This window comes from Anolis carolinensis, chromosome 6, assembly GCF_035594765.1.
Source record: "Anolis carolinensis isolate JA03-04 chromosome 6, rAnoCar3.1.pri, whole genome shotgun sequence".
Lineage (NCBI taxonomy): Eukaryota > Metazoa > Chordata > Lepidosauria > Squamata > Dactyloidae > Anolis > Anolis carolinensis.
The window spans coordinates 20,174,172-20,200,154 of NC_085846.1; the positions used below are offsets into that span (position 1 = coordinate 20,174,172).

The 25,983-nt window shown below is 39.7% G+C and overlaps 1 protein-coding gene across 1 annotated transcript; it reads left to right on the forward strand.

Annotated features, from left to right (window-relative positions):
• The first annotated feature begins 408 nt into the window (after positions 1–408).
• Positions 409–24,488, forward strand: sbk3 (SH3 domain binding kinase family member 3). Its single transcript, XM_003224582.4, has 4 exons — positions 409–692; positions 18,881–19,078; positions 21,412–21,614; positions 22,179–24,488. Exons 1-4 carry the CDS (start codon positions 572–574, stop codon positions 22,959–22,961), a joined length of 1,305 nt encoding a protein of 434 aa, XP_003224630.2. The 5' UTR covers positions 409–571; the 3' UTR covers positions 22,962–24,488.
• The last annotated feature ends 1,495 nt before the right edge of the window (positions 24,489–25,983 follow it).

Consider the following 25,983-nt stretch of genomic DNA (forward strand, 5'->3'; position numbering starts at 1 on the left):
ATAAACTCAGAAAACATTTGCCCGACCTAAAACAGCTGACAATTTGCTTTTCTCCCCATCATGACTCTCCAAACAAAAACCATATGTGGGGAAAATAATCAGACTAAAATGCATTAAAGATATGACAAAAACATATTCTTTTGACCAATTGTTGGAAGCTCAGTAAGAATGGAATTAGTCTGTCTTTGGTGGCGAGGAGTTCTGCATTTTATTCCCATATTTATCCTCTCTATCTGGGATGTGAATCCACTGTTTTATTCAGTACGCAAACTTCTATTGCCCAAAGGTGGAGGGCTGTGAGTCTCCCCTAGCACCTTGCATTGTTACCAGCATCTTGCTGCCTTCCTTTTGCCTCCCCGCCTATCTTTGGAAACCTGCCCGACTTGTGTCTCAGCCAATGACACATGTTGCCTTCCCTTCACGGTGAGAGAGATTACAACCAGCCAGGACGGCCTCAGCACTTACAAATTCAACTGACAGGCTGAGGACAGAAACAAATCTGACTGTTTTGGGACATCGGGTCCACGGAGCTCAAACCAGAGCCGAAGCAAAAGGGACGGCACCAAGAAGAATGACACTGGGACAAACAGATGCCATAGTGCAGGAGAGACAGGTGACAACTGGAGAATGGCCGGCTGCTGTCCTTCCCCAAGAGCCTTCCATTACAGCCCAAAAGTGCCTCCCAGAGCAAGGTAAGGCCTTGGAGATATGGGGGTGGGGAAGAATCACAACAGCCCCACAGTGCAAAGGTTTTCTGCAGGATAGATCATTCTGCAATAAATAACAAGAAATTATGTGCCCATTTACTTGGTACTTAAACTTAAGTGGTTTTTTTACAAGTTTCTGAATTGTTTTGTTAATATTCTCAATTTTTCAGAATGGTATGTAATAAACTATGCCTGCTTCTAGTTTTTTACTGTTTTTCTGGACATTATTTTATTCAATTTGCACATTTTTGCTAATCTATATGTTAAAAACAAGATCAGAAAATGTAACACTTGGATTGCTCTTCTGACTTTACATAAAAGAAGAAATCAGTTTTGTAAATAAGGATATTGCATATGCCTAAATTGATACATGCATATCTGCAAAATTAACCAAAATTCAAATTTTTATATTAAAAGCACACTTTCTGTTTGTTGATGCTGGGGAATATAAGTGTACAATTGCTTTCCATTATTTTCTGCAAAAAGGACCTATCATACAAGCAGTCTTAGCTTGGTGCTTTTATTGGGCTTTCCCTCTTTTACTGATTTTTTATATTAAGTAAAGAAGATGAATTCTGTGCAAATGCTTTATAATTGTCCAGACATAGATAGGTTGCAGAACACATTCAGACATGATTGCATAAAGTATATATATTAATATTTTAGTATTATAACGGGGGTAACAGTTCTACTTTGAATATTTTTGATACAATACTAGATCCCTCCTTAAGTGGTTCAAACAACTGAATTCCATAGCGGGTATACAGATATAATTTAGACTAAATGCATTTAGTCAGAAGCAGTTTTCACTGAGTTCTATAGGACGTACTTCAGTTAAAGGCACACAGGGTTATGAAGATAGCCTCTCCCCATTTGTTGTTGTAAGAGGCACAGGACTGCCATGAAAGTGGGAAGAAAGACAATTATACTATTTTTGAAAAAATTTGAGATAGCACTTCTCCAGGAACTCTGAGTCTTCCAGGATTGTTCTATGGTGACTTTCCAACCTGGAAGAAATTCCTAGAGAGAACATAATAATAAAATCTGTAGTTAATCAAATCCACAAAAGTTAGAACCAGAAATGTAGATGACCATGACCAACTGTATAATCAAACCCAGCTGTATAATCAAACTCAGCCAGTCCATAATTGTGACTGTCAGATCAATCTATTAAATATGAACTTCTGCTGATAATCTAACTGATTGTCATCTGGATTATTATGGCTACATAATGGTGCTTTTCACATTCTATTTCCAAGCAACTACTGACAAAATAATATAAATCTCCCTTTTGGGATATGGTGGTGGGATATAAATAAAGTGTTGTTGTTGTTGTTGTTGTTGTTGTTGTTGTTGTTGTTGTTGTTATATCAAATGCATTGGCTTCAATTTTTTTTTCTGCTAGAGGTGATTACATCTTTGTTTAAATATTCTCCTACCTCCTGTTTGTCATGGTGGTGAGAGAATATATGAGATTCTTCGATTTAGGAATTCCGATAGCAACTTCTTTTCACTGTTCCCCTTTGGTCTGGACTGAATCATAAGCATGAAGGCATTCATCTCTTGTTATCTTTATTGCTTCCTTTCTGCAATTCATTTTCTACTTTTCTTCTCGCTCCCACAATCTGTAAACTCTTTGATACAACAACTGGTTGTGAAAGAGGGATGAGGCAACCTAAATATTGGTGATGTGAATAGGGTTGCCATGTGAAAAGCAGAATTTTAGCTCCTGTAACTTTATTACTTGGGTGAAAGAGGGGGTTCCACCTCCTGAAACTCTTTCTGCAGAACATTAAGGACCTCATCCAATGAGGCAGGGAAAGCGGGTAGAAATAACATCTTACCATTGCATTTTGTCACTTTGCGTTTAAAAACAAAATTGTATTATTTCTCAGAACCTATTACACAGCCTTATTTCTTGGCCTTTCTCCCATACATTCTCTGAGTTATCACATGGGTGAGTATAGTTCCTATCCACTCCTAATTATTTTCAAAAACTTGGAAAATTTCAAAATCACGGAAGTTTTACCGTATTACCAGGAGTTGGATCCCCGAAGTCTCAAGACCCCCCACCCCCGGAAGACATAGTATATAGTATTTATTTATAGTACTTATTGTTCCTGGGCTTTCTACATATCACTACCTCTAGTAAAAGAAAAAAAAAAGGGAATTAAAGCTTAAAAGCCAACAAAAGCGTGATTTCAAAAGGTAGGAAAAAGAAAAAAAAACCCCGAAAGTAAAACAGAGATCTCCAAAAACTTTAAAATTTCTACTTGAATACATTAAATTAAAAAATTACCATGCAATAATCATACAGATAGATTTTGGGAATTTTTTTGTGTCAGGAGTGACTTGAGAAAATGCAAGTCGCTTCTGGAGTGAGAGAATTGGCCGTTTGCAAGGACGTTGCCCAGGGGACGCCCGGATGTTTTGATGTTTTACCATCCTTGTGGGAGGCTTCTCTCATGTCCCCGCATGGAGCTGGAGCTGATAGAGGGAGCTCATCCTCGCTCTCCCCGGGTGGGATTCGAACCTGGCAACTTGCATATCAGCAGCCCAACCTTCAAGTCACAAGGCTTTAACCCACTACTCCACCGGGGGCTCCTAATTACTGGGGTATCAATGCTTGGTAGGACACCATCCATAGGAACACCCATTCCGGCATGTCACCAAATGTGATGACTCATGGGCCATGTAGTCCCGTTCCTAGTGCTGTTGTGACAGATGAAGAGGAAAACTTGGGTTTTCCACCATTTCAGCCAGAAAAGGAACTTTCCCAGCCAGAAATGGAGCCCTTGCACCTGCAGGAGGTTTGTCTTCCAGAAATCTGCCAAACAAGCCCTGAGTCAAAATCTCCCCCTTTTTCTCACCGTAATTATTATCTCCAGCAAAAAGGAGTGCAGCAGGCTAATCGCAGGAGCTTGAGAATTGCAGCAAAGCATTCAGATGATTAAGCCTGCTCCCATGAGAAATTTTAGGGAGTCATACATCTGGACACAGAGATTGACTTTCGTTTCTGATTCCCCAGAGAAGTGTTCTCTGGTGGGAAAACGAGGCCTATTTAGGTTCCTTGCTCCCGAAGGAATCTTGCGGAGTCAATTCGTCAGCTACCGGAGCAGCGTGTGTGGACAGCTACTCCTGCTCTCAAGCCTTTGTTCCTGTTCCAAGCCTTCGTTCCCAGCCTTGTTTTCTCCCCGGATCTTGCCTTGTTTCCCGGACCTCGCCAAGTAATTACCACGGATCTTGTTCTTGCTCCTCGTTTCCTTGTTGCCTTGAATCAAGCTTTGTGTTCCAAGAATCAAGTTACTTTCTAGCCTTGCTCAAGTTCATGGACTAAAGGACCTTGTCATCTCCCCTCACTTTGCTTGGCAAAGTGAGTGTTTCGGTTATTGGATTACAACTTTGGACCTTAATATTTCATATTGGACATTGTTTCTTGGGACTAATTATGACCTTTCCTGAAAGGTCTATTTCTGGACTATTTCATACACTTGCTTTTATTAACCTTATATATTCCTTCAATAAAGATATTAGATAGATTCTGGCCTCTGTGTATGGTTATTGGTGCTCTGCAGCCTGGGTTGTGACACCAAAACGGTTCAACACAAACAAATCTGACAGATTGCACCACACTTGTAAACAAGTGCCTTCTCCTGTTTCCAAGCAAATCATGAGCATAGAAGATGATTTCTCCCCAGCTCCCATCTCTCTCCACGTGTCCCCCCATTTCTAAACACTTTGAAAACAATTAACAGATGAAGTATCACAGACGACAGGCAGAAATCTATACGCGTCATTTGATGGGACAAGTACTTTGTCTCTTAACTGTTTTAGAAGTGCAGTGTTCCCTCACTACTTCGCGGTTCACTTTTTGCGGATTCGCTGTTTCACAGTTTTTCAAAAAACTCTAAAAGACTATTATAAATCATAAAAAATTACAATTTACAGCCTAAGGAAGGGAGGAAGGAGAAGCCAAAGGGAGAGAAAAGGAGCCCAAGTGGCAACGGGAGGAGAAGGAGGCGATTTATCTACACATGATTGGTTGATAAAGACTTAAAATAGTGTATAACTACTAAAATAATGTATAAATATTAAAATAAATATAGCGTCCCTACTTTGCAGATTTTCACTTATTGCGGGTGGTCCTGGAACCAAACTCCAGTGATAAGTGAGGGAACACTGTATTTAGAAACTGTGTCTCTGTGTGTACATGTGTTGGATGACTTTCTAAGAAGATTAGGAGACCAGGTCCTGCTGTGTTTGTGATGAGAAACAGTAGTATGGCCAGTAATGCAAGATAGGATAGCCTGAATATCCTTTATTCAAAATGGTTAGGATCTGAAATATCCCAATATACATAGTGAGATATATTGGAGATGGGATCCAAGCCTAACATGAAATCTATTGAGGTTACCTTATACCTTATACACATAGCTTGAAGGTAGTTTTATCTACAATATTTTTAAAAGCTTTTCTATGTGAAATGTTTTTTGTGCATTAAACTATCAAAAAGCAAAGCTGTCCCTATTCCACCCATTCATATGGACAATTTTGTATTTTGACGTATTTTGAATTTCTGAATAATAATGTTTATAAGATTTGCTAACTGAATGCAGTTTGCTAATTGAACAAGTCCTAGATTTTCTGTTTTCTGCAAGAATACATTTGGGCTAAAGCTTATCAACTTTTAGGTACAGGAAAGTAGTTGAAGTGTCTCTGAGTATATGCAGATATCAAACAAACTTTAGTCAGTACAGATAAGTTTTAGGAAGAAGGATATCCAAGCAAATGTAATGAGCTTGAATCCCAGGAAGCTGAATTTTTGAAATGAATGATTTGTTATTGTTTATTGCTCACACGTTTCAGTCTGAAGACAAAATAAGGTGCGCGTGCAGTTCAGATAGCAATGAAACTTGTTATAGTACAACCCATGGCTTTATCTCCAGTGAATATCTTCCATGACAAATATTCTGAAATGGCTGAAAATTGTATTTCCTTGTGAAATATCTGGCATGTGACCAAACTGTTCAACAGAAGGTGATTGAAAAGGTAGACCTGAAAATAAAACCAATTTCAAACTTGATCTAACATACAAAATATTTTGGAAATAATGTTTAAAAGGCATTTAAAGATGCTGATATATTACACCTGTTTTAAAAGTGTGCATAAGCAAAATTAGATGCTGTTAGGAATTATGGGAGTTGGAATCCAAAACGCCTGGAGGGCCAAAGTTTGCCCATGCCGGGTGTAGAAGCTTTCAAGACATTTCAATTATTTGAAAGTGGAAACTTGGTATCTTAATAGAGAAATCTCAGTATGGAATCAAACTACCATTTCCCATATTTTATGGGGAAAATGACAAAGTAGAATTAAAGCAGTTTATTTTGTAATGCAAATGTGACTTCCTCTATTTTCCTCCTTCTATACACACTGTGTTCTGTTTTTGATGGGTCAACATATACAAACTTTGTTTCATGCACAAAATTGTGAAAAAAATATTGTGTTCAACATTATCTTCCCGCTATGGCTATATGGTGAATATGACCACAAAATGAATTTTATATTTTGACGCAGGTCCCATTTGCAAGAGATCTCATTATGCATAAGAAAATATTTTAAAATATCCCCAAATCCAATATACTTCTGATCCTGAGAATTTTTAATGTGGGAGACTCAACCTATATTTGTTTGCTTATAATTTCTGTGAATGGCATTTTTCTGCTTTTTCCTCCAAGTAGCTCAGAAGGACACATAAATGTTGTCTTTATCCTCCCTAGACATGTCTTAGAAGTTTAGTTTTTTGTGATCAGTTATAGATTATCAAGTGTGCATCTATCTACACTGTGGAATTAATGCAGTTTGACACCACTTTGACTGCCCATAGCTTAATCCTATGGAATACTGGGTTTTGTAGTTTCATGAGGCATCAGCACATTTTGGCAGAGAAGACCTTGTAAAACAACAATTCTTATGATTCCTTAGTACTAAATTAAGGCAGTTAAAGTGATGTAAAACTGCATTAATTCTACAATTTAAATGAACCCCTAATGACCTCCAAGCTCAGGTATAGATAGATATTAATTCAGAAATTCCAGGATTTCATAGTCTTAACACTCTTAAGGAATGCTGTCTAGGACCCCTTCTACAGCTGTATAAAATCCACATTATCTCCTTTGAACTGGATTATCTGGCAGTGTAGACCTATATAATCCAGTTGATAATCTGGATTATGAGGCAGTGTAGAAGGGGCTTGAATGCGGAGACTCTTGCCATTCATCATTAGAGACATGAACAAACAAGCATCAGTGGCCTAGACCCAGAATGGTAGATTTCGGTTTTTAAGCTTTAGGTTTTTGTTATCTGCTCAGAAAAAGTTTGCTTTTGGTTGAATTAATTTTTACAATAGAATACAGCAAATAAATCTTCTGCTTTTCTAAAGATATCAGTATAAAACAGAGACGTGGAGAAGAATAGGTTGGGTTATTCTTTATCAACTTCAAACTCCCATGGAATGCTTAGCATTTGGCAATCTACAAGAAGCAAAAGTCAAAAGTTGGAGCAGACAGAGTTTGTCAACTAGAATAGAGTCGGGAAGGAGATGCCTGTTGCTGTGGGATGTTGTCAAAGCTAAAAAGATAATTGGGAGCAGAAATGGATTAGACATATTCGCGAAGGATCAATCTATCAACACCTACTAGCTATCATGGCTAAAGGGAGATTAAAACAGTACTTTGACCCCAGACAGCTGAAAGCCGAGGGGGAACAATAGTAGGACGAAAAAATTCATTGCAAGGAAGGCAACATGTTTATCTTAGAATTGCTGGCTCATGAAATGTATTCATATAACAAACGCATTTTGATTAGGCTCACATGCTCAGAGAGAGCAACAGGACCTTTGGTGTTTCTTTGAAACAAGGGACAACATGAAGTGGTTCTGTTAATTGAATTTGGAATTGCATTTGATTTTAGCCGCTGTTACCCTGAGCCAGAGATCAATCACTAATTATTTCGATCTGGATGGTATTATTTAGAAGACAAGGTTACCGAAGGTCTTCTAATTTAAATATTTCTGGCTTGATTTTTCCCACTGTATTATCTTAAGGGGGATGGATGGGTATGTGTGTCTATATTTAATACCATGGAGTCTTAGTTCGTGGATGGGTAGAGGGAGGGAGATGATTATTTATAAGCCAATTAGCACATTCCTGTGGTCCCTTGTTCCTTTGTTCTAAAGAACAGCTGATTCAGATGGATTAGTGCAGGGTGTGGATCAGGATCCACTGGAAGATCACTGGGTGACTTCAATTAGGCTGTCAAGGATTTTTGTCTCTTGTTTGTCTAACTATAGCTGTGTAACAGGAGTTGGTTTGGTTAGGAAAAGGTTTGGATATTAGCTGCTTTTTATTGGTGTTAGTCTTGTGTATATTTTGGTACAGTAGAGTCTCACTTATCCAACATTCGCTTATCCAACATTTTGGATTATCCAACACATTTTTGTAGTCAATGTTTTCAATATATCGTGATATTTTGGTGCTAAATTCGTAAATACAGTAATTATTACGTAGCATTACTGCGTACTGAACTATTTTTTTCTGTCTAATTTGTTGTATAACATGATGTTTTGGTGCTTAATTTGTAAAATCATAACCTAATTTGATGTTGAATAGGCTTTTCCTTAATCTCTCCTTGTTATCCAACATATTCGCTTATCCAATGTTCTGCCGGCCCGTTTATGTTGGATAAGTGAGACTCTACTGTATATGCATTTTAATAGTGTAATGTTTTATCTGCCTGTTTTAACTGTGTTGTACCACACCTCAAGCCACAAAGAGAGACTGGTAACAATTATTATTACTGGTATTATTTTATACACAACAAGGTAAATACACAGCAAACAAGATCACTATGCCGGCTTTTGTATTGCATCACACCTAGCGTCTAGGACTATGTGGTGTATTGGTGAATAATGTGTTCACATCCAAGTAGCTGACAGATGGTAGTTTTGTCAGCACCGATTGTTTTAAAGTGCTGGCCAATGTCTTTCGGCACTGCACCCAGTGTGCCGATCACCACTGAGACCACCTTTAGTTACTTGTGCCAGAGTCTTTGCAGTTTGATCTTTGATCTTTAGATCATGTCAGATTTTCCAGTTGCTTTTTGTTGATTCTGTTGTCACCTGGGATTACAACATTGACGATCCATACTTTGTTTTTTTAACATGAGCGTGAGGCCAGGAGTATCATCTCCTCCTCCTCCTCCTCCTCCTCCTCCTCCTCCTCCTCCTCCTCCTCCTCCTTTTTCCTACTATGGGCCCTGGTATCCACTGGGGCTTGGTTCCACCCCCACCCCCATTCATGCATACAAAAAGCTGTGGGTGCTCATTTATTATTTAGTTATTTACCCCATTTATACCCCGCCTTTCTCTACTCCGAAGGGGACTCAAGGCAGCTTTACATATAGGCAACTATTTGATGCCTTAAAACAACAAGCAATTAAAATAAACATTTAAGATAAGAATTAAATTAATGCACATTAAAACATTCAAAAAAGTATTTCATTCACTGTTAAAAACCACACCATCCACAATCGTAATCCAGAGCCATTCCAGTAGTTATTGCACATAGTCCATATCTATTATTACTCTGCAATTATTCTCCGAAAGCTTGATCCCAAAACCACATTTTCACTTTTCTTCTGAAGGCCAGGAGGGAGGGGGCTGATCTAATCTCACTAGGGAGGGAATCCCACAATCGAGAGGCCACCACTGAAAAGGCCCTGTCTCTCGTCCCCACCAGCCGCACCTGTGAAGGAGGCGGGACCGAGACCAGGCCTCCCCAGATGATCTTAATCTCCAATGTTGCATTATATACAATGGTGTAGTAAAATGAGAATGTCAAGGTTTGCTTTTTGGATCATTATTAATTTTTATACAGTAGAGTCTCACTTATCCAACATAAACGGGCCAGCAGAAGGTTGGATAAGCGAATATGTTAGATAATAAGGAGGGATTAAGGAAAAGCCTATTAAACATCAAATTAGGTTATGATTTTACAAATTAAGCACCAAAACATCATGTTATACAACAAATTTGACAGAAAAAGTAGTTCAGTACGCAGTAATGCTATGTAGTAATTACTGTATTTACGAATTTAGCACCAAAGTATCATGATGTATTGAAAACATTGACTACAAAAATGCCTTGGATAATCCAGAACGTTGGATAAGTGAGTGTTGGATAAGTGAGACTCTACTGTATTTTCAAGCCATGGATGGTTAAATCTGTGGATTCAAAATCTGTGGATGTGGAGAGCCAACTGTTTTTATCACAAGCACGTCTTGGCCCAATTGAGCTGGCATTTTGCACACGCCTCTGGTTAGTGGATCTCAGGAGTCAACATCAACAAAAATCCTGTCTTCCTGAAGTCTGCCCATCATACTTACTGTATGTGCCAAACATATCCATTTTTAAAATTTATTTTTGTTCCAAACACCTTCCCGTACTCAGCAAAATCTGTTGGCGCTAGGATAAACATAGTTTCAGAAGTGGGTGCCCTTTTCAAATATTGCATAACTGCAGTCCCCAATGAAGCCAGTTTTAACATGGGGTGGGTGGGAGTGAGGAGAGCTAATGGACTGTTGAATAACAGGTGGGTTCAAGGCCATGATGACCAAAAAGAAATCAGTTATGCAAGTGTGAGGTCTAGTGGAGTACTGCTAGTGTTCATTTACACTGTGCTAAAAGTATATGGTATCTTGGTCCTTGTATTGAAGATGGAGTTATAATATTCACCCCCAAGAAATCTCAGAATGATTTTACCCTGCCTCTGTCTCCCCATTCTCATTATGTACACACATCAAAGATAAGGGAGTGCAATTGAAGAAAAGATTCTGAAACTGTTTCTTAAAGGATTTATTGAAACATAACACCTAGTCCCCCACCACCACATTATGGTGGTGGGACTCCACTGAGATAAATTATACTGATTGTAGCATTACTACTTGCAGAGGCTCCTTCCACACAGCTGAATAAAATCCCACATTATCTGCTTTGACCTGGAATATATGTCAATGTGGACTCAGATGACCCAGTTCAAAGCAGATATTGTGTGATTTTCTGCCTTGATATTCTGGTTTATATTGCTGTGTGGAAGGGCCCAGAGACTCCCAAATTGGTTTTTGCCAAGAATCCAAAGTAAATGTGTCAAACAGCTACAGCCAATTATTATATGTGGATTGATTCAATCATGGAAGTTACAGCCCCACATGTGCCACACCTGATCAGGACTGTTGATGTCTAGGGACCCTTCCACACGGCCATATAATGATTTACGGCTACAGCACGAGGATTTTGGAGGAATGGATTTTAATCATATGTTTTTATATTTTTTATATTGTTTTAATTGTTTTATTGGATTTTTATAGCTGTTTTAATTATGTATAGGCATCGAATTGTTGCCAATTTTGTACGCCGCCCTGAGTCCCTTCGGGTGAGAAGGGCGGGATATAAATGTTGGAAATAAATAAAAATAAAATATAATCCAAATTATCAAATCAGATAATCCACATTATCTGCTTTGAATTGGATTAAATATGAGTCTATACTGCCATATTAGGTAAAGGGTAAAGGTTTTCCCCTGACATTAAGTCCAGTTGTATCCGACTCTGGCGGTTGGTGCTCATCTCCATTTCTAAGCCAAAGAGCCGGCACTGTCCATAGACACCTCCAAGATCATGTGGCTGGCATGACTGCACGGAGTACTGTTATGTTCCCGCCAGAGCTGTACTCATTGATCTACTCACATTTGCATGGCTTCAAACTGCTAGGTTGGCAGAAGCAGGGGCTAACAGCAGGAGCTCACCACACTCCCTGGATTTGAGCCATTGACCTTTTGGTCAGCAAGTTCATCAGCTCAGCAGCTCAACAGTTTTATCTGCTGCACCACAGATAATCTGGATTTTATATGGCAGTGTAGAAGGGGCCTCAAACTCACATGCAGGACTTCTCATTTTCCACCCTCTTTTGTACTGAATCTACACCTGCAAAACCTGCCAGTGAAGCATCAGGGTGAGATACCTGTAAAAGGAATAATATCTGAGTATCTGAAAAAAATAAGATAGTCAAGTAAGGTTGGATATCTGTATGCTTCCTATTGGCTTTTCATTAGAGATTAAGAGATGAACCACAGTTGAGATTAAGTTAGAAATATTTCCAATATAATATGATTCCTGTATTTGTGGGATAGACTTTTGTGGGGTAGTTTCATTTATCCATGTTTGCCAAAATATGTCCACTATAGGTTTTTTCTTGGTCCTCAGAATCTATGGTAAGTTGGATGTCCTTCATTTCAATAGGGTTTGCTGTTATCCAGGTTTTCACATATCCACACCTTCTACTGATATGATGGTTGCACTGTATTTGGTTCCAAAGGAATGTAGCTAGAGATTTCCCCTTGACATCTATGGAAAAAGATCTGTCCTTGTTTTTCAGAATCATTTGCTGACCAATCAGCCAGGTGGGTAGCATCCAAAGGGTCCAAACACACTCCTTATGGCCTTGTGAACTGGACCCACGGAATGTGAGATTGTCTCTCAACAAGAGCTCTAATATCACTCTGCAATTGCAACCCAGCACCCAACACCCCGTCAGCAATTTCCCACAGGGAAAGAGCATATCTTCTCCCACCTTTGAGTATAGGCTAGCTTCTTCCCTTCTCCCCTGCCCCTTTCTGGACTGCTGTTCATGATACTGAAACTCATGCTTTATTGCACCTCTCTCTATCTTAGAAACTGCATGGGCATTAGTTTCATAGTGAGAGAAAGCCAGATCACATTTAATTCTAAAAGGAGAGGTGCTATACATTTAAGCCAGCCTAGAAATGTATCTCTTTGCTTTAGATATCCTACTTGTTTTCATTGGTGTGAACAAGTTAGTTCTCATAATTCAATGAATGGACTGGTTATGTCACTCCAAGAAGAGAGAATGGCATTTGGTAAAAGTGCAAAAATCATCTTTTCCATTTCACTATTTTGTTCTCATTCCAGAAGCACAACATACTATACTTGTGGTTTTCTTGCTTTTTAAAAAATCTGAACAACCACCTGTGAGAAAAACAGATCCAAGTGAACTTGATGGCTGAGCGGAGATTGAATGTCAGCAGTCCAACCATTATATGATCCTGTTTACACCAGTGTGGGTATTGGTGGTGTCCTAAGTGTGTGTTACTTTTAAATATCTGACCCTGAGATCTCCCAAATGCTCCCAATTGAGGACAGGGAATAACTAGCCAAATATCGAGCTAAGTTTTGAAAAATTAGGGGTTCCTCTTTATGGTCTCTGTGATTTACAAATGGGTGCAAAGCTGCAGTTGTCTGAGTTCTCATATCTGCTCTCAAACCTAAGTTACAGGTAAATAACCTGTTCTTTGTCTTTATGAACTCTGTGACTTACACAAATGGGGTTTTTGCATCCTTTAGTGTGAATTTACAGACAACGATATAAAGAACCAAGTTATAGGTAAGCAATCAGTCTCTCCGTTTTAGTTCAATAATGCAGAGCCTTCTGTAACCTATTTAAAAGACAGGTTGCCACATTTGAAGTCTTTTACAAACAGAAACTCATTTTTTCTTGGCCAGAGAAATGTAGTCTTGAGTAAATTTGAAGAGGCTGAGGACTGCAAAAGCAGGCTTGCAGCCAATGCCTAAAACAACTAATCCATATCGAATAATATAGCAGCCTGATCATTACGTGTTCCCACACGCCATTTCATTTTAGACAATCTCAACTACACCAAAACCCAGGAGGTCAACTTCTGTGGAGCTGTAAGGCAAACCCATTCAAGTGTTTGCAAGAGATACAATTTTGATAGCTTTTGATAACAACAGGAACAATCTTTTTGGTGACTGTGTGAGAAAGTAATATTTGGAGTTAGTACTTTAAAGAATTTACAATCATTACATTTTAAATGTATAGTTCGTAGTTTTACTCTTGGTATCACATAGTGAACTAAATAGCATTGTACATCCCTTTACAAGTAAAGGCTAAGACCAACTGATTGAAAACTCCTAGATTTTATCCCAATGCGCTTTCTAAATGTCCAAATTCATTGTGTGCATTTGGTGAGAATAACAACAACAATTTTGTTTCTTACCCACCTCTCCTCACAGTTTGAGGCGGGTCATAGCACAGTCAAAAACACACAAATACTATAACAATTCTACAAACACACATATTAAAATGCAGTTCAAAGCATTTTTATCAAATACACATTAATCACACAGGACAGAGACCAAAACACAATATGTGATAATATCCTGTCACCCAACGTTAATTTTCTTGCATCTGATAATCTCTTTTGTATATTGTTTTCATATAAAAACATTGACTTTCCTTTGAAAATAATAAATGTGCTTTGGATTTTTTCACAGATTTCTTGCTACTTTCATATGCAGAACAAAAAGTCATTTTTATATATTTTGTATAGCTTGTAATGTTAAAAGAACACTGAGGGGAGTGGGGCTGTTTGAAATGACACCTTCCTTTTCCATGCTTATGCACTCTCCTTAACTCTATGCTCTTGCTACTCCTTGTATATTCTGACCGCTGTGTACATTCTGAGTTTAATTTTTAAAATGTGTATGTCACAGTGTGTGTGTGTGTACACACACACACACACACAGACAGAGTATATGAGGCAACCTAGAACCATGAGAAATGCAAAAACTTTACTGTTAATAACTCATTCTCAATCAAATTGTCCCCCTATGGAGCTTGTGTCTCATGTTGGGAATAAGGGCTCTAGCCAAAAAATCCTAATCAAGGTCAATCATTGTTGCTATGGATTAAGGGGAAGAGCAATGTTTACTGATTTAGACATGGGGGAAATAACTGGACAGTTAGTACCTGGTTAATCTTATACTTCAGGATCATGCCTGTTGTTTTTCAGCCATGTATCATATGTAAAATGAATCATGATGTTGTCATAGTCCATGTATCAAATGTTGACAAGCCATCCCGTACACATATTTTCAAGTCAATATCTCAGATTAGCTAAAGATTCGGCAGTTTTAGTGCCATGTGTCACAACAGATTATTTGTAACTTTTAATAGCAACATGGAATTGCATTCAGGAAGAGGAAGAAGAATGTTTTTGGCTGTGGTGGGTAAGGTGGTACTTGAGGGTGTTATATACAGTGTCTTGGCTCTTGCTTCGTGATCAGCAAATCCCTGTGTGATGTCTGTCCTTGCCAGTGTATTTTATGGTGCCGAATTTACAAAGTGACTCATCATTGTCACTTCACAGACTTTCTCTCCCAAGTGTTGAAGGCACAAAACAGTTGATGAGGAGGCTTTCTCACACAGTTTGAGGAATTTCTCCTCTCTGTCTATTAAAAAGGTGCTTATTGTTCCCAGCTTCTATCTGATGATGACCCACAACTGTGAGTACCAAGCACACCAGGCCCAAACTTGGCTTGTTGTGTTTGTGCCATTGATTTCAAAAGATACACAAAGGAAAATATGGGACTAGGCTTTCAGGTCAGATATTTTCTGATAATCTTAAATCCATACACCTTTATCTTAGTGTTGTCTTAAGGGAGCAGACATAAGTTGCTCTTTTTATATCATGGCCATATGACCATCAGTGGCCAGTGGCCAGTGGGGAAACTACTCTGGGAAGCAGGGTTGTAGCGCGGTTGAGATTAATGTGTATTCAGTGTTATATGAACTATAGCTCCCTTCTGATTAATTCTTTATTTTAATAGTGTAATTGAGAAGTTTTGCAGAACAAGAGAGACCCAGCAGATTATAAGAGGTGAATGCTTCCATGTCTTAAAAAGAAGAGAATTGTAAAGACTTCCAATCTCCAACCAATTAAAATGGTGTATATATTGGGAAAGTTTATTGAACATTACACACCCAGTCCTTGAGGACTTAGAAAGGAATGTTATTATTACTAAAACTCCACATGGGTTTCTCAAAAATAAGTCATGCGAAAGTAATCCAATTCTTCTTTTTTTGGACAGAATTATAAATTTTGTAGATTAGGGAAATGCTGTTCATGTAGTATGTCTTTGTTTCAACAAGACTTTGGAAAGGGTTTTCCATAATAGGTTAGTCAAATATGAGCAAGGCGATGTTTATGTTGGACTGATTTTAACAGCTTGGTGGACATAACACAAACAATGCAGATAAATGATTGCTTTCTGTCCTGGGACTGATGTTGGTTAGCATTTTTATAAATGACTTGGATAATATAATACTTGGAATGCTAGCCAAATTATGAGGGATGGCTAGGAAGAATCAGGATTCAAAATAACTTTAACAGATGAGAATTGGGTCAAAATTAACAAAGTGAATTCCAACAGGGATAAATGTAAGCTACTACATTGGGGAAAGGATGTGAAATGCACAAATACATGATGGCTAACATCTGGATTGACAACAGTATCTATATCTATATATCTATATCTATATCTATCTAATACATGACAAGCTAAACATGTGAGGAAAGCAAAGTGGTGGCCAATAAAGAAAGTGTAGTTATAGAATGCAACAACAGGGATATAGTGCTCAGATTGAGGGATGTAATAGTACCATTCTGGTTTGGTCAGATCTTATCTGAAACACTAAGTCCAGTTCTGGCAATTACAGTGTAAGAAGTATACTGACAAGCTAGAAAATGAACAAGATGGTAAAAGGCCTGAGAATCAAGCTCTGTGATGAGCTGATTAGGGAGTCACATATTTTTAGCTTGAGAGGTGATGAAAGATCTGAAGGGAGCCAGCTTGTTTACAGCTGCTCCTGAAATCAGGATATGGACCAGTGGATTCAAGATGCTAGAAAAGAAATCCCTGCCACACTTTAGGAAGAAGTATGTTCATCTTATTATTTGCCCAAATATTACAAAATACCATTATGTATCCAGTTATTTTGCTTCAAAAAAAAAAAAGCCAAACGTAGACTTCACCATATGAGGAAATTTTAACATCCTAGGACACTTTTGCCCCAGTTGAGCCACAAAGACACCCATCAGGAGATACAGGCTCATTTCCAGTGAGGCTCCGGGGCTTCCTACAATGCTGCGCTGGAAACACAGGAGCCTCCCCAAGTTCCATTAGGAACAACAGGGCTAACATGGGGCAAAGCTGCATGGAGACACTTTCCGACGTGTGATGGGAAAGTGTTGTTGACAGTGAGGTGGGGTGTGGGGTGTGGGGCACCGGGATTGCCCTGTTGCCCTGCCAATTTGCCACGAAGGCTGGCGAATTGGAACATGGGACCTCATCAATAGTCAATATAGTACCTAAACTTTCCCACAGTTCATAGACTTGAGAAGCACATAGCATTTTTGTTTCAACAAATGGCAAAAGTTCACAAATTGGATTGGAATTCATAAAGTGTGAGCATAAAATTTGAATGCTGTGAATGCACTGGAAAAAAAAAAAACAGATGTTCCTTGTCAGCTTCCATTACATCTTTAATTTTATCATATTTATAAGGCTAATTGGAAGCATGAATTTACCGAGTTTCATATTTCACATATCTTATTTCTCCAACAAAGAGAAAATAAGTGGACAAAACTCTGAATTAGGAAAAAATAAAATTATTTGGTAAGGGCAACAAATTTCTGGGAAGAAGAGTTTTGGATTTTTTTTTCATTTCCCGTCGAGATTATAGTTTCACCTTGAAAATAAACAGCATATAAGTGTATTTATAGAAATATTGTGATATCAGATGACAATTGAACCAGATTCTATCTGTGCAGAATAGGATAAATATGGAAACACTGTCAGGTGACAACCTAGCTGAATACATAATCTTTGTATTATTCCTAGGGGCTATAAACCTCTCTCCCTTTTCTGCATGTCCTAGCCTGCAGTTGCCAGGCTTGGTTAACTCACTCTGAAGGTCTTCTTGGGATTCAAAACTGCAAAGTCATTTGCTAACACACATGCAGGCGGTATGAAGGGAATGTCCACCCACTGTGTGCGGGATGATGGAAGGATGCCATTGAGTTGGCTCAGATTCAATTTCAGCAGCCTTGCTTGCTGCTAGGTTAGCTCCTTGCTGCAGATGTTTAATAGAAACAAAGGGACACTTCCCACTTTTTGTAAGCACATACTTACTTGCTAGCCTTGGATTTTAGAAGATTCAAAATAAACTACCTTTAGGAAGTTCTGCTAAAATAGAATGTTCAGGTCAGTTCGCAAAAAAAATAGTGTCATAAGATTGCTCAAGAGAGCTTCTCATTAGATCAGGGTTGCAAGCCCATATGCCAATTTGAGATCTTCATATGTACAGAAGGGACGGCAAGGGAATCTCAACCTTACCTTTCTTGTGATAAACATCCCTTTTTTCTTATATGGACACCAGATATAATTTCTCCTCAAGAAAGTGCTTTGTAGGAACAAACCTGTTCTAACATTCATCCATACTCTTAATTCAGGCAGGAGTTGTCCCTTATACTTGCACTACAAAAAGAAATGTAGGATTATTTTCCTTGCTTCTTTGGACTTTATAAAACTGCTTTTTCCTTAGATGCTCCATCAGCTGCACCAAAGGAAGAATAATATTCTCTGCCCCATTTTCTTGAAGTTGGCAGCCATCAGAACAGAAAAAGAGTACAACATTTAGCCGTCTTGTCAATACATTGTTTGTGCATATCATTTTGTGGATTTGTAGATCACATTTGAAACTGCTGCCTCTGAGAAAGTAGTGAGTGCCAAATAATCTGGCAGTGAACAAGTTTGATTATTCACATAAAGATACTGATATGCATGTACGTATAATTCATAGTGGGTCTTGGAACCAAAGCCCAATGGTTACCAAATGCCCACTGTACTACATCAGAACACATCTTGAGCCATACATCTTTCTGTAGGGTGTAACTGCAAAAAATGTACCCAAGACACCTCCAAGGTCATGTGGCCTGCATGACGGCATGGAACGCCATCACCTTCCTGCCGGAGCGGTACCTATTGATCTACTCATATTTGCATGTTTTCGAACTGCTAGGTTGGCAGAAGCTGGAGCTAACACTGGGCACTCACTCCACTCCCCGGATTTGAACCTGGGACCTTTCGGTCTGCAAGTTCAGCAGCTCAGCGCTTTAATACACTGAGCCACCGGAGGCTCCGATAGCAGCCTTCATATTGCCTCTTCTGTCACTCTATAGATTCTGCTGCTGAAGTGGACTCCAGATCAGCTGAGAACCCAGAAGAAGCAGAGGACAATGAGGAGTTCCTAGAGAAGCTCATGTCCATTACCTCAGACAGTTTACCTCAGCTGGAGATCGAGGAGAGGTACAGCGTCACTAAGGAACTAGGGAGTGGCTCTTATGGACACGTTCTAGAGGTTCAGCATCGTGAGAGAGGTAAGAATCTTTAGGAGCCATTCCAGAACAGTCTTTGAAAGGAAATGTTTTCTTTTTACTGACTTTGGAAGCATCGATACGGAGGCCTTTTCTGTATTTTTGTCCACCCTGAAATTCTGTTCTGCCCAATGTACAGGAACCTAGTATTTATTGCCACCATCAACATGTGATCTGAGCAGGAAGGGTGTCACCACACTGCACTTAATCTCCTTCAGTTTCCTACTCTTTCTGCCTATACCTTCTGGGAAATTAGCAAACAAAATGAGCAAAAACTGGGACTTTCTCTAGAACATAAGTGCCAACTTGAACTCATGCTGGAGTAGGAATGTAGCCAAATATGTGTGGCTTTGCTGACATAACTTGCTCACTGATTTCCACTTCTGATTTCCAGATAGGATATGACCTATATCTGGGGATCTGGTATCCCTGATTTCATTTATCTAGGCCCAAGAAAGTATGTTATCTCTTGGGATTTTCTAGATCTTGCCAAGGGTGACTCTATGGTATTATTGTGCTGGAGGTCCTTCATTTCAATAAGGTTCATTATTAACTATTCTCCCTTGAGTAACTGTCAAATGCTTTCTCGTCTTTTTCCTTATATTTTTCTGCACACAAGAACTGTTAAAAAGGGGGGAAATCTCACAGGAGATTAATGTTATCTTTTGAATTATAGCATTACAAATGCTGCATCTAGAAGTATCCAAAATGCCAATTTCTGCAGTTCTTTAATAAAATATTAGAGAACAGTTGATTTCACCACACAGAAATTGTTGTGGAAAATGAGAGGCAGACCTGATTAAATAAGGACTATTCTTGCCTCCAAGTTGATCTTAGCTTTGGAGAGGAATAAAAGTACTGGGATAAAATCCCGACTTAACTTAAATCCTGACTGAGGTTCACTAGCAGCTCAGACCAGCCCAAGCTGCTCCCTTGACCTCCTCTGGCACACATGTCATGTCATTAATTAGTTGTGTCATCCCAGGCATGCAGGCAGCTGCCAACAAGCAGGTGCTGTGTTGGCCAGGCCAGGCTCAGCATCCAGGGTAGCAAGCCAGCCAGCTACACAGCTGGAAAAATAAGATGTTAAGGAAGGAGACAACTCTGTCTGCACAAGCCTGCAAGAGAATGTCAAACTTCACAAAAGATTCAGACCAAATCCCAGGACAGGAAAAGAAACAACCTCTCTTCCTTGCCCAAATGAACCAGGACTTCTTTCACTATGGTAAGCTTGTGTCACAGTGCCACCTTCTGGGGAATAACTAGTAAACAGTAGTCTTGTGCATTTGTATGGAATTGCTATCATTTCTGTTTGTCTCATTCACATGGCCCCATTTCCATTTCAGTCCTTCGCTTTCAAAAAACAGATGGCTATCTTAATGAGCTTTGCTGTCCAAGGTCCGAAAAAATGAAGATTTTCGGCCTAGGGGCAGCAAAGCATCAGGGCCTACATCTGAGTGTGCCGTGCCCCTAGTGCTCAGCTGTAGGCCCTGCAAGCCAGATCTTGCCTGCCAAGCCTACAGGCCTTGAGCGTTCGGCTGTAGGCCCTGCTAGGACCTGTACTAGGCCCTGCTGGCTAGGGCCTACATCCAAGTGTGTTGGGCACCTGGCGCCCAGCTGTAGGGCCTGACAGCTTCTACAAGCACCAAAAATCAGCCAACCGAATGACTACAATTTCCACTTTTTTCCGTTTCACCGATATTTCCATTCTGGGGTGTGTGTGTGTGTGTGTGTGTGTGTGTGTACTATTTTGTGCATTCCGAATGAACAAACTGTACAAAAACACAAAATAAACAGAAGAGACAGTAACTGGGCCCATGACTAAACAGTTACTTAAAAAAAACAAAAACAAGTGAATGTGGGGGCTCAAGTGAATTCAAGCTTCCATCCATAGAACAGATCAGAAAGTTCATTCTCTAGAAATGTGGGGGGAAGCTGTTAAGATGATCTAGGTACATATACATGGTAGAATATAGATGTACCTAGATCATCTTAACAGCTGCCCCACCACTATAATTGCCTTGGCTCGATATATGGAATCCTGGGATATGTAGCTAAGCGAGGACTTGAATTCTGGTCTCCAGAATCGCAATTCAGCACTCAACTTACTGCATCACACTGGTTCTCCAATTTAATGTTCCTCTGCCACATACATTTACTCATCTGATGCAAGTGGTAAGCCTTGTTATGGACTATGTAAAGCCTCTGGCACATGCTGCTGTTAGACACCTGTTAGGCAGAAATTCGGGGTGCATATTAGTACAACTGTTGTGATTGCAGGCACCTAAGCATCACCTGATAGTCATCTACTGACACTTTGCCTTGTCTGCTTTCAGGGACCTCAATGGCGTTGAAGATAATGTTGAAGGAGCGCACAGGGAGACGGGAGTTTCTGCGGGAATACTGTATCTCTCTCTGTCTTTCCTCACACCAGAATCTTGTTCGGTCCACTGGCAGTGCTTTTGAGACATCCACACATTATGGATTTGCACAAGAGCTGGCACCAGCTGGGGACCTCTGCTCTATTCTGAATTCAGGGGTATGCAATATGCAAAGATTTTGCGGGTGCTTATGAACTTGGTAGAGTAACACAACAAGATGGGAAGGTCGTGGAATTTCCCTTGAAGACATGTAAGGTGTAGGCATTGATAATATAAAATCATGGTATAAAAGGAGAACTTCCTCAGATGTAGTGTAAGTCCAGCTTGCAACTTAATGGCAGAAGTATATCACTGTAGATGGTGTGAATGTTCAAATGTCAGTTTTGGCTGTAATTCCTCTTAAATTGTGTTCTTGCACCAAGGAGCCATAGTACACATTTCCATCCCTATTCTTTATCTTATTAATACTTTTTAAAAATCTGACCCAGTACTGAGCAGGTGATGATGAAGATAGCAATTGAAACATGCAAAAATGTTTGAGGGAAGTTGTTGTGTCATCATAGGTACTAATCAGCACCATCCACTGTTAGCCTCTGTGGCAGAGCTTAACCACACCTCATAACCAAAAACACTTTCAAAGAAAAGTTACATTTCCACCAATCACATTGAAAAGGCTTTTGGGATCTTACTTTTCTTTCAATCCCCTTTCTCTTCCTCAACAGGAGGGCCTTCCTGAAGCACAGGTGAAGCGCTGTGCAGCCCAGTTGGCTGAAGCTTTGGATTTCATGCATGGCAAGGCTTTAGTGCACAGGGATATAAAGCTGGACAACGTGTTGCTTTTTGATAGAGAGTGTCATCGTGTGAAGCTGGCTGACTTCGGTTTGACACGGCTGGAGGGCACAAAAGTTGCTGCCATGTCTGGCACCTTGCCCTATTCCCCGCCTGAGCTATGCCTGCTCGAGGGCACAGAAACTCTATCTTTGGACCCCAGCCTGGATGTCTGGGCCTTTGGGGTGCTGCTCTTCTGCCTCTGCACTGGCTGTTTCCCTTGGGATGTAGCAATGAGCCCCGACCCTCAGTTTGAGGAATTTGGCATCTGGCAGAATCGCACAGTGCCAGGAGAGACACCAGGCCTGTGGAAAGGATTCACGACTCATCTCTTGGGGATGTTCTGCCGCTTAATGACCATTGATCCTGATCGTCGCAGTCCTGCTATTGAAGTACACAAATATTTACGTCTGCCTTGGCGGGTGAACACAAATGGGGGTACACAGATTCCCCAAACTGATGCTCTCAAAGGAGGAGATGCAGATGGCTTCTCCAATAACCCATCCAAGGACAGTATTGACCTGGGCAGCAGCTCCAAGGGGAATTGTATTGGGCAAATACAGCCGGACCTGATTATCCCAGAGAAAACACGCACCATACAAATGGGTACTAGTTCTGGAAACAATTCTAGTCCCCAGACTGGCTCAAGACTAACTGAGCCTGGGCTTCAGCCCTGAAGAAAGCTTTGGATGACAATGCAACCCCCCTCCATGAACACCTCAGAGGCAGTTGACAGGCCCATGTTCAAGCATGAGGACTTAGCAGTAGTTTGACTAACTAAGGAGAAGCTTCCAGACACTGAGAGAAGTAATGTCACCTTCCCACTTTATCTGTTGGTTAGAGTAGTACTAGCCACTCAGTAGAAATCGTTTTGCTCTGTGGGCAGACGGCTGGTGTTGGTTGGTAGTGGTAGAAATATGACAATTTTGGGGATGTCAGTCTGCTTATTTCATTTTCACCTAACCAAGAGCAAATAATTTGAAAAGCTTTTTGCCTCTTCTGGGCAAGATTATGTGAATTTTTGCACATTTTGATGATTTTTCAGACATTTCCAGACTTTTCTGTATGTGCAAAAAAATCATTTGCACATAGTGTTTTTTATGGAGTAGACAGTATTATCAGGTCACTGAAATCCAGTGTTTTCTGTGTGCGGTCTGCCCCCTATATCCACAGATTCTGCATCCATAGATTCAGCCATCCATTACTTGAAAATATATTTAGGAAACCTTGATTTTGCCATTTTATATAAAGATCTGCCTTGTATTACATCACTGTATTTAACAGGACCCAAGCATCCACCGCTTTGGGGATCCAAACCACAGCAGACACCAAGAGCCCACTGCATTGTTTTTCTAAAGTTTCCAAAGTCACATAGGCTTATATGTATGTTAGCCACATTGTTCCCTAAACTTTACCTCCAGGGCCAGTGTGCTCTTAATCTACAAAGTAAGTGTCAACCAAGTAAGCAACTTATTTTTTTTCTCAAGTAGTTGTCCTTTATCCCTAAATCACCAGGCAGAATGATGCAACAAGAGATTATGGGCAGTGAAATTCCTTTGTTATTTTGATGTTTGTTTATTGGTTAAGGCCTACAGCATAACTGGTCTGAACGATAATGGAGCCACGTCCAATCTTTATACATCAGTGGTACTCAAAGTTATCGTTTGTCGACTTCCCTGCTTTGTGAGCTCTTAATTGCTGATCCACAGCAAGTTTCCAGAGTGAAAAAAACAACATACACAGGTAGTCAATGGAAACAAATATGGTGCCATTTCTTGGCACATTGTGGAAAAAACCCTGCTAGCCTCCATATCAGTTAGCTTAAGAAGCACTGTGCAGTTTTAATGAATAGGAAACCATAAAGTAGCCAAAATGTGTGAGCAGGAAACCTTTAAACTTTCAACAAATCTTTTTTATAAATAAAGGGACTTCCTTGCGAGTAAATATTATAGAAAGATGCTGAAAATTGTGTGAAGTTTTTTTAAACGTATCACATAGTGCTAATAAAGTGCAATTGAAACTTTGTTTGAATGCTGCTTCCTGTTTTGAAGTTCTGAGGTTTGCAATAAAAAGAAGATACACAAATCTTGGTCAGTATAATAAAATATTGATTTGTGAAATAAAGTACCATGCAGGATATTGTATGTATATTAATGTTATTGTATTATTGACTGAATTTCTATAATAAATTTTTAGCAACAAAACTGGCTGTTTGGTTAACTGAATTCCAGATTAATTCAAAAAATACTCTAGTGCAGTGGTTCTCAACCTGTGAGCCACGGTCCAGCAGTGGGGCATGAGAACAAAAATTTGGTCCGCGAACCTCCCTCTTTATTTATTTTATTCCCACTCCTTTCCACAGAGCTGACCATTGCAATGGATAGACCACATCAGCTCTAGATTAATAAATATGGTTTTCTGTGGGTGAGCAGATGGCGACTACTGGATGGCATATGTTCTGTATCAAAAACTAGAGTTGATGCGGTCTATCCAATGCAATTTTCTGAATCAGCACTGCAAATAATCAAACCAAATCTAAAGTTGACCAAAAACTAATTTGTAACCCCCTTGGTACTAATGTTGGAGAGCGGTCCCTGGTCAAAGTGGCCCCTGGTCAAAAAAAGATTGGGAACCATTGCTCTAGTGAGAACAACATCCCTATCCTACACTTAGATGCTTGGATGATGCATCATACAGCATGAAGGTAATGGTTTTGCCTGTTTTAATCTTTCACCACCCTACACAGCATGAAATGTGTGAGAGTTGTACTGAAAGTAATGCTTGTCAGGTCAATAGCTCTCCTTTAACTCCTTGTGTAACTCCTTGTCTACAACATAGTCCTATTCAAAGTAGACCCCACCTTAAAATTGTGTCACCTTTGAAGCCACTCACCAAATCTACTTTGGAAAAAACTCCTTTGGGCACTTCCTGGTCCAATGTCTGAGAGCATCTTTTGCTTTGTCTGCATAATTGAAGGATCATCCCTGAAGGCTTTTCCCCATCAGGTGAAAGTGTGAGGATGCCAAATTGGGTCCAAAAGATAGCAATGGCACTACTGGCCACTCCATTTGTGCAAGAACCTGTGATGTTCCCAAAGCTGTGGAGTGGTGCATTATTGTAGAGTAAATTGATGCTTCCTTTCTTATGGATGGCTTCTCAAAGTTTCCACCATTAGTGGAGACTATTTTGAAAAGTACCATGTTATAGACAAAGAATTACTTAATTTTTAAAATTATTTATTTGATTTAGATGCCACCCTTCTCCCAAAGTGAGACTCAAGGCAGCTTTCATATGCAGTTATATCTGGCTCATGTTTTTAATCAGGGAGTTATTATGACCTGACAGGCATGACTCTTGAATGAGTAAAGATTTAGTATTGCCTAAGGCAGTACAATGCCACTGCAGCAGTATGGGAATATGATATAACACAATCTATAAATGAGTTGGGATATCCAAATGAATGTTTCACTCAACTTGTGTTAGTGCCTACCTCTGCAGCACTTTCAGAATAAACATGTACAGCACTATGGTTCTGCTGGGTTATTATGACAACATCCTATAAAATCTTACGGTTTGCCGTTTGGAAAGGAGTATTTAATATTTTGGAAAGCCCACAAGATTATAAACCCCAGGCTTCCCTAGGATGTAGTCACACCAGTTCAAGAGGAATTGTAGTGCTATATCAGAGTGTGCGAAATC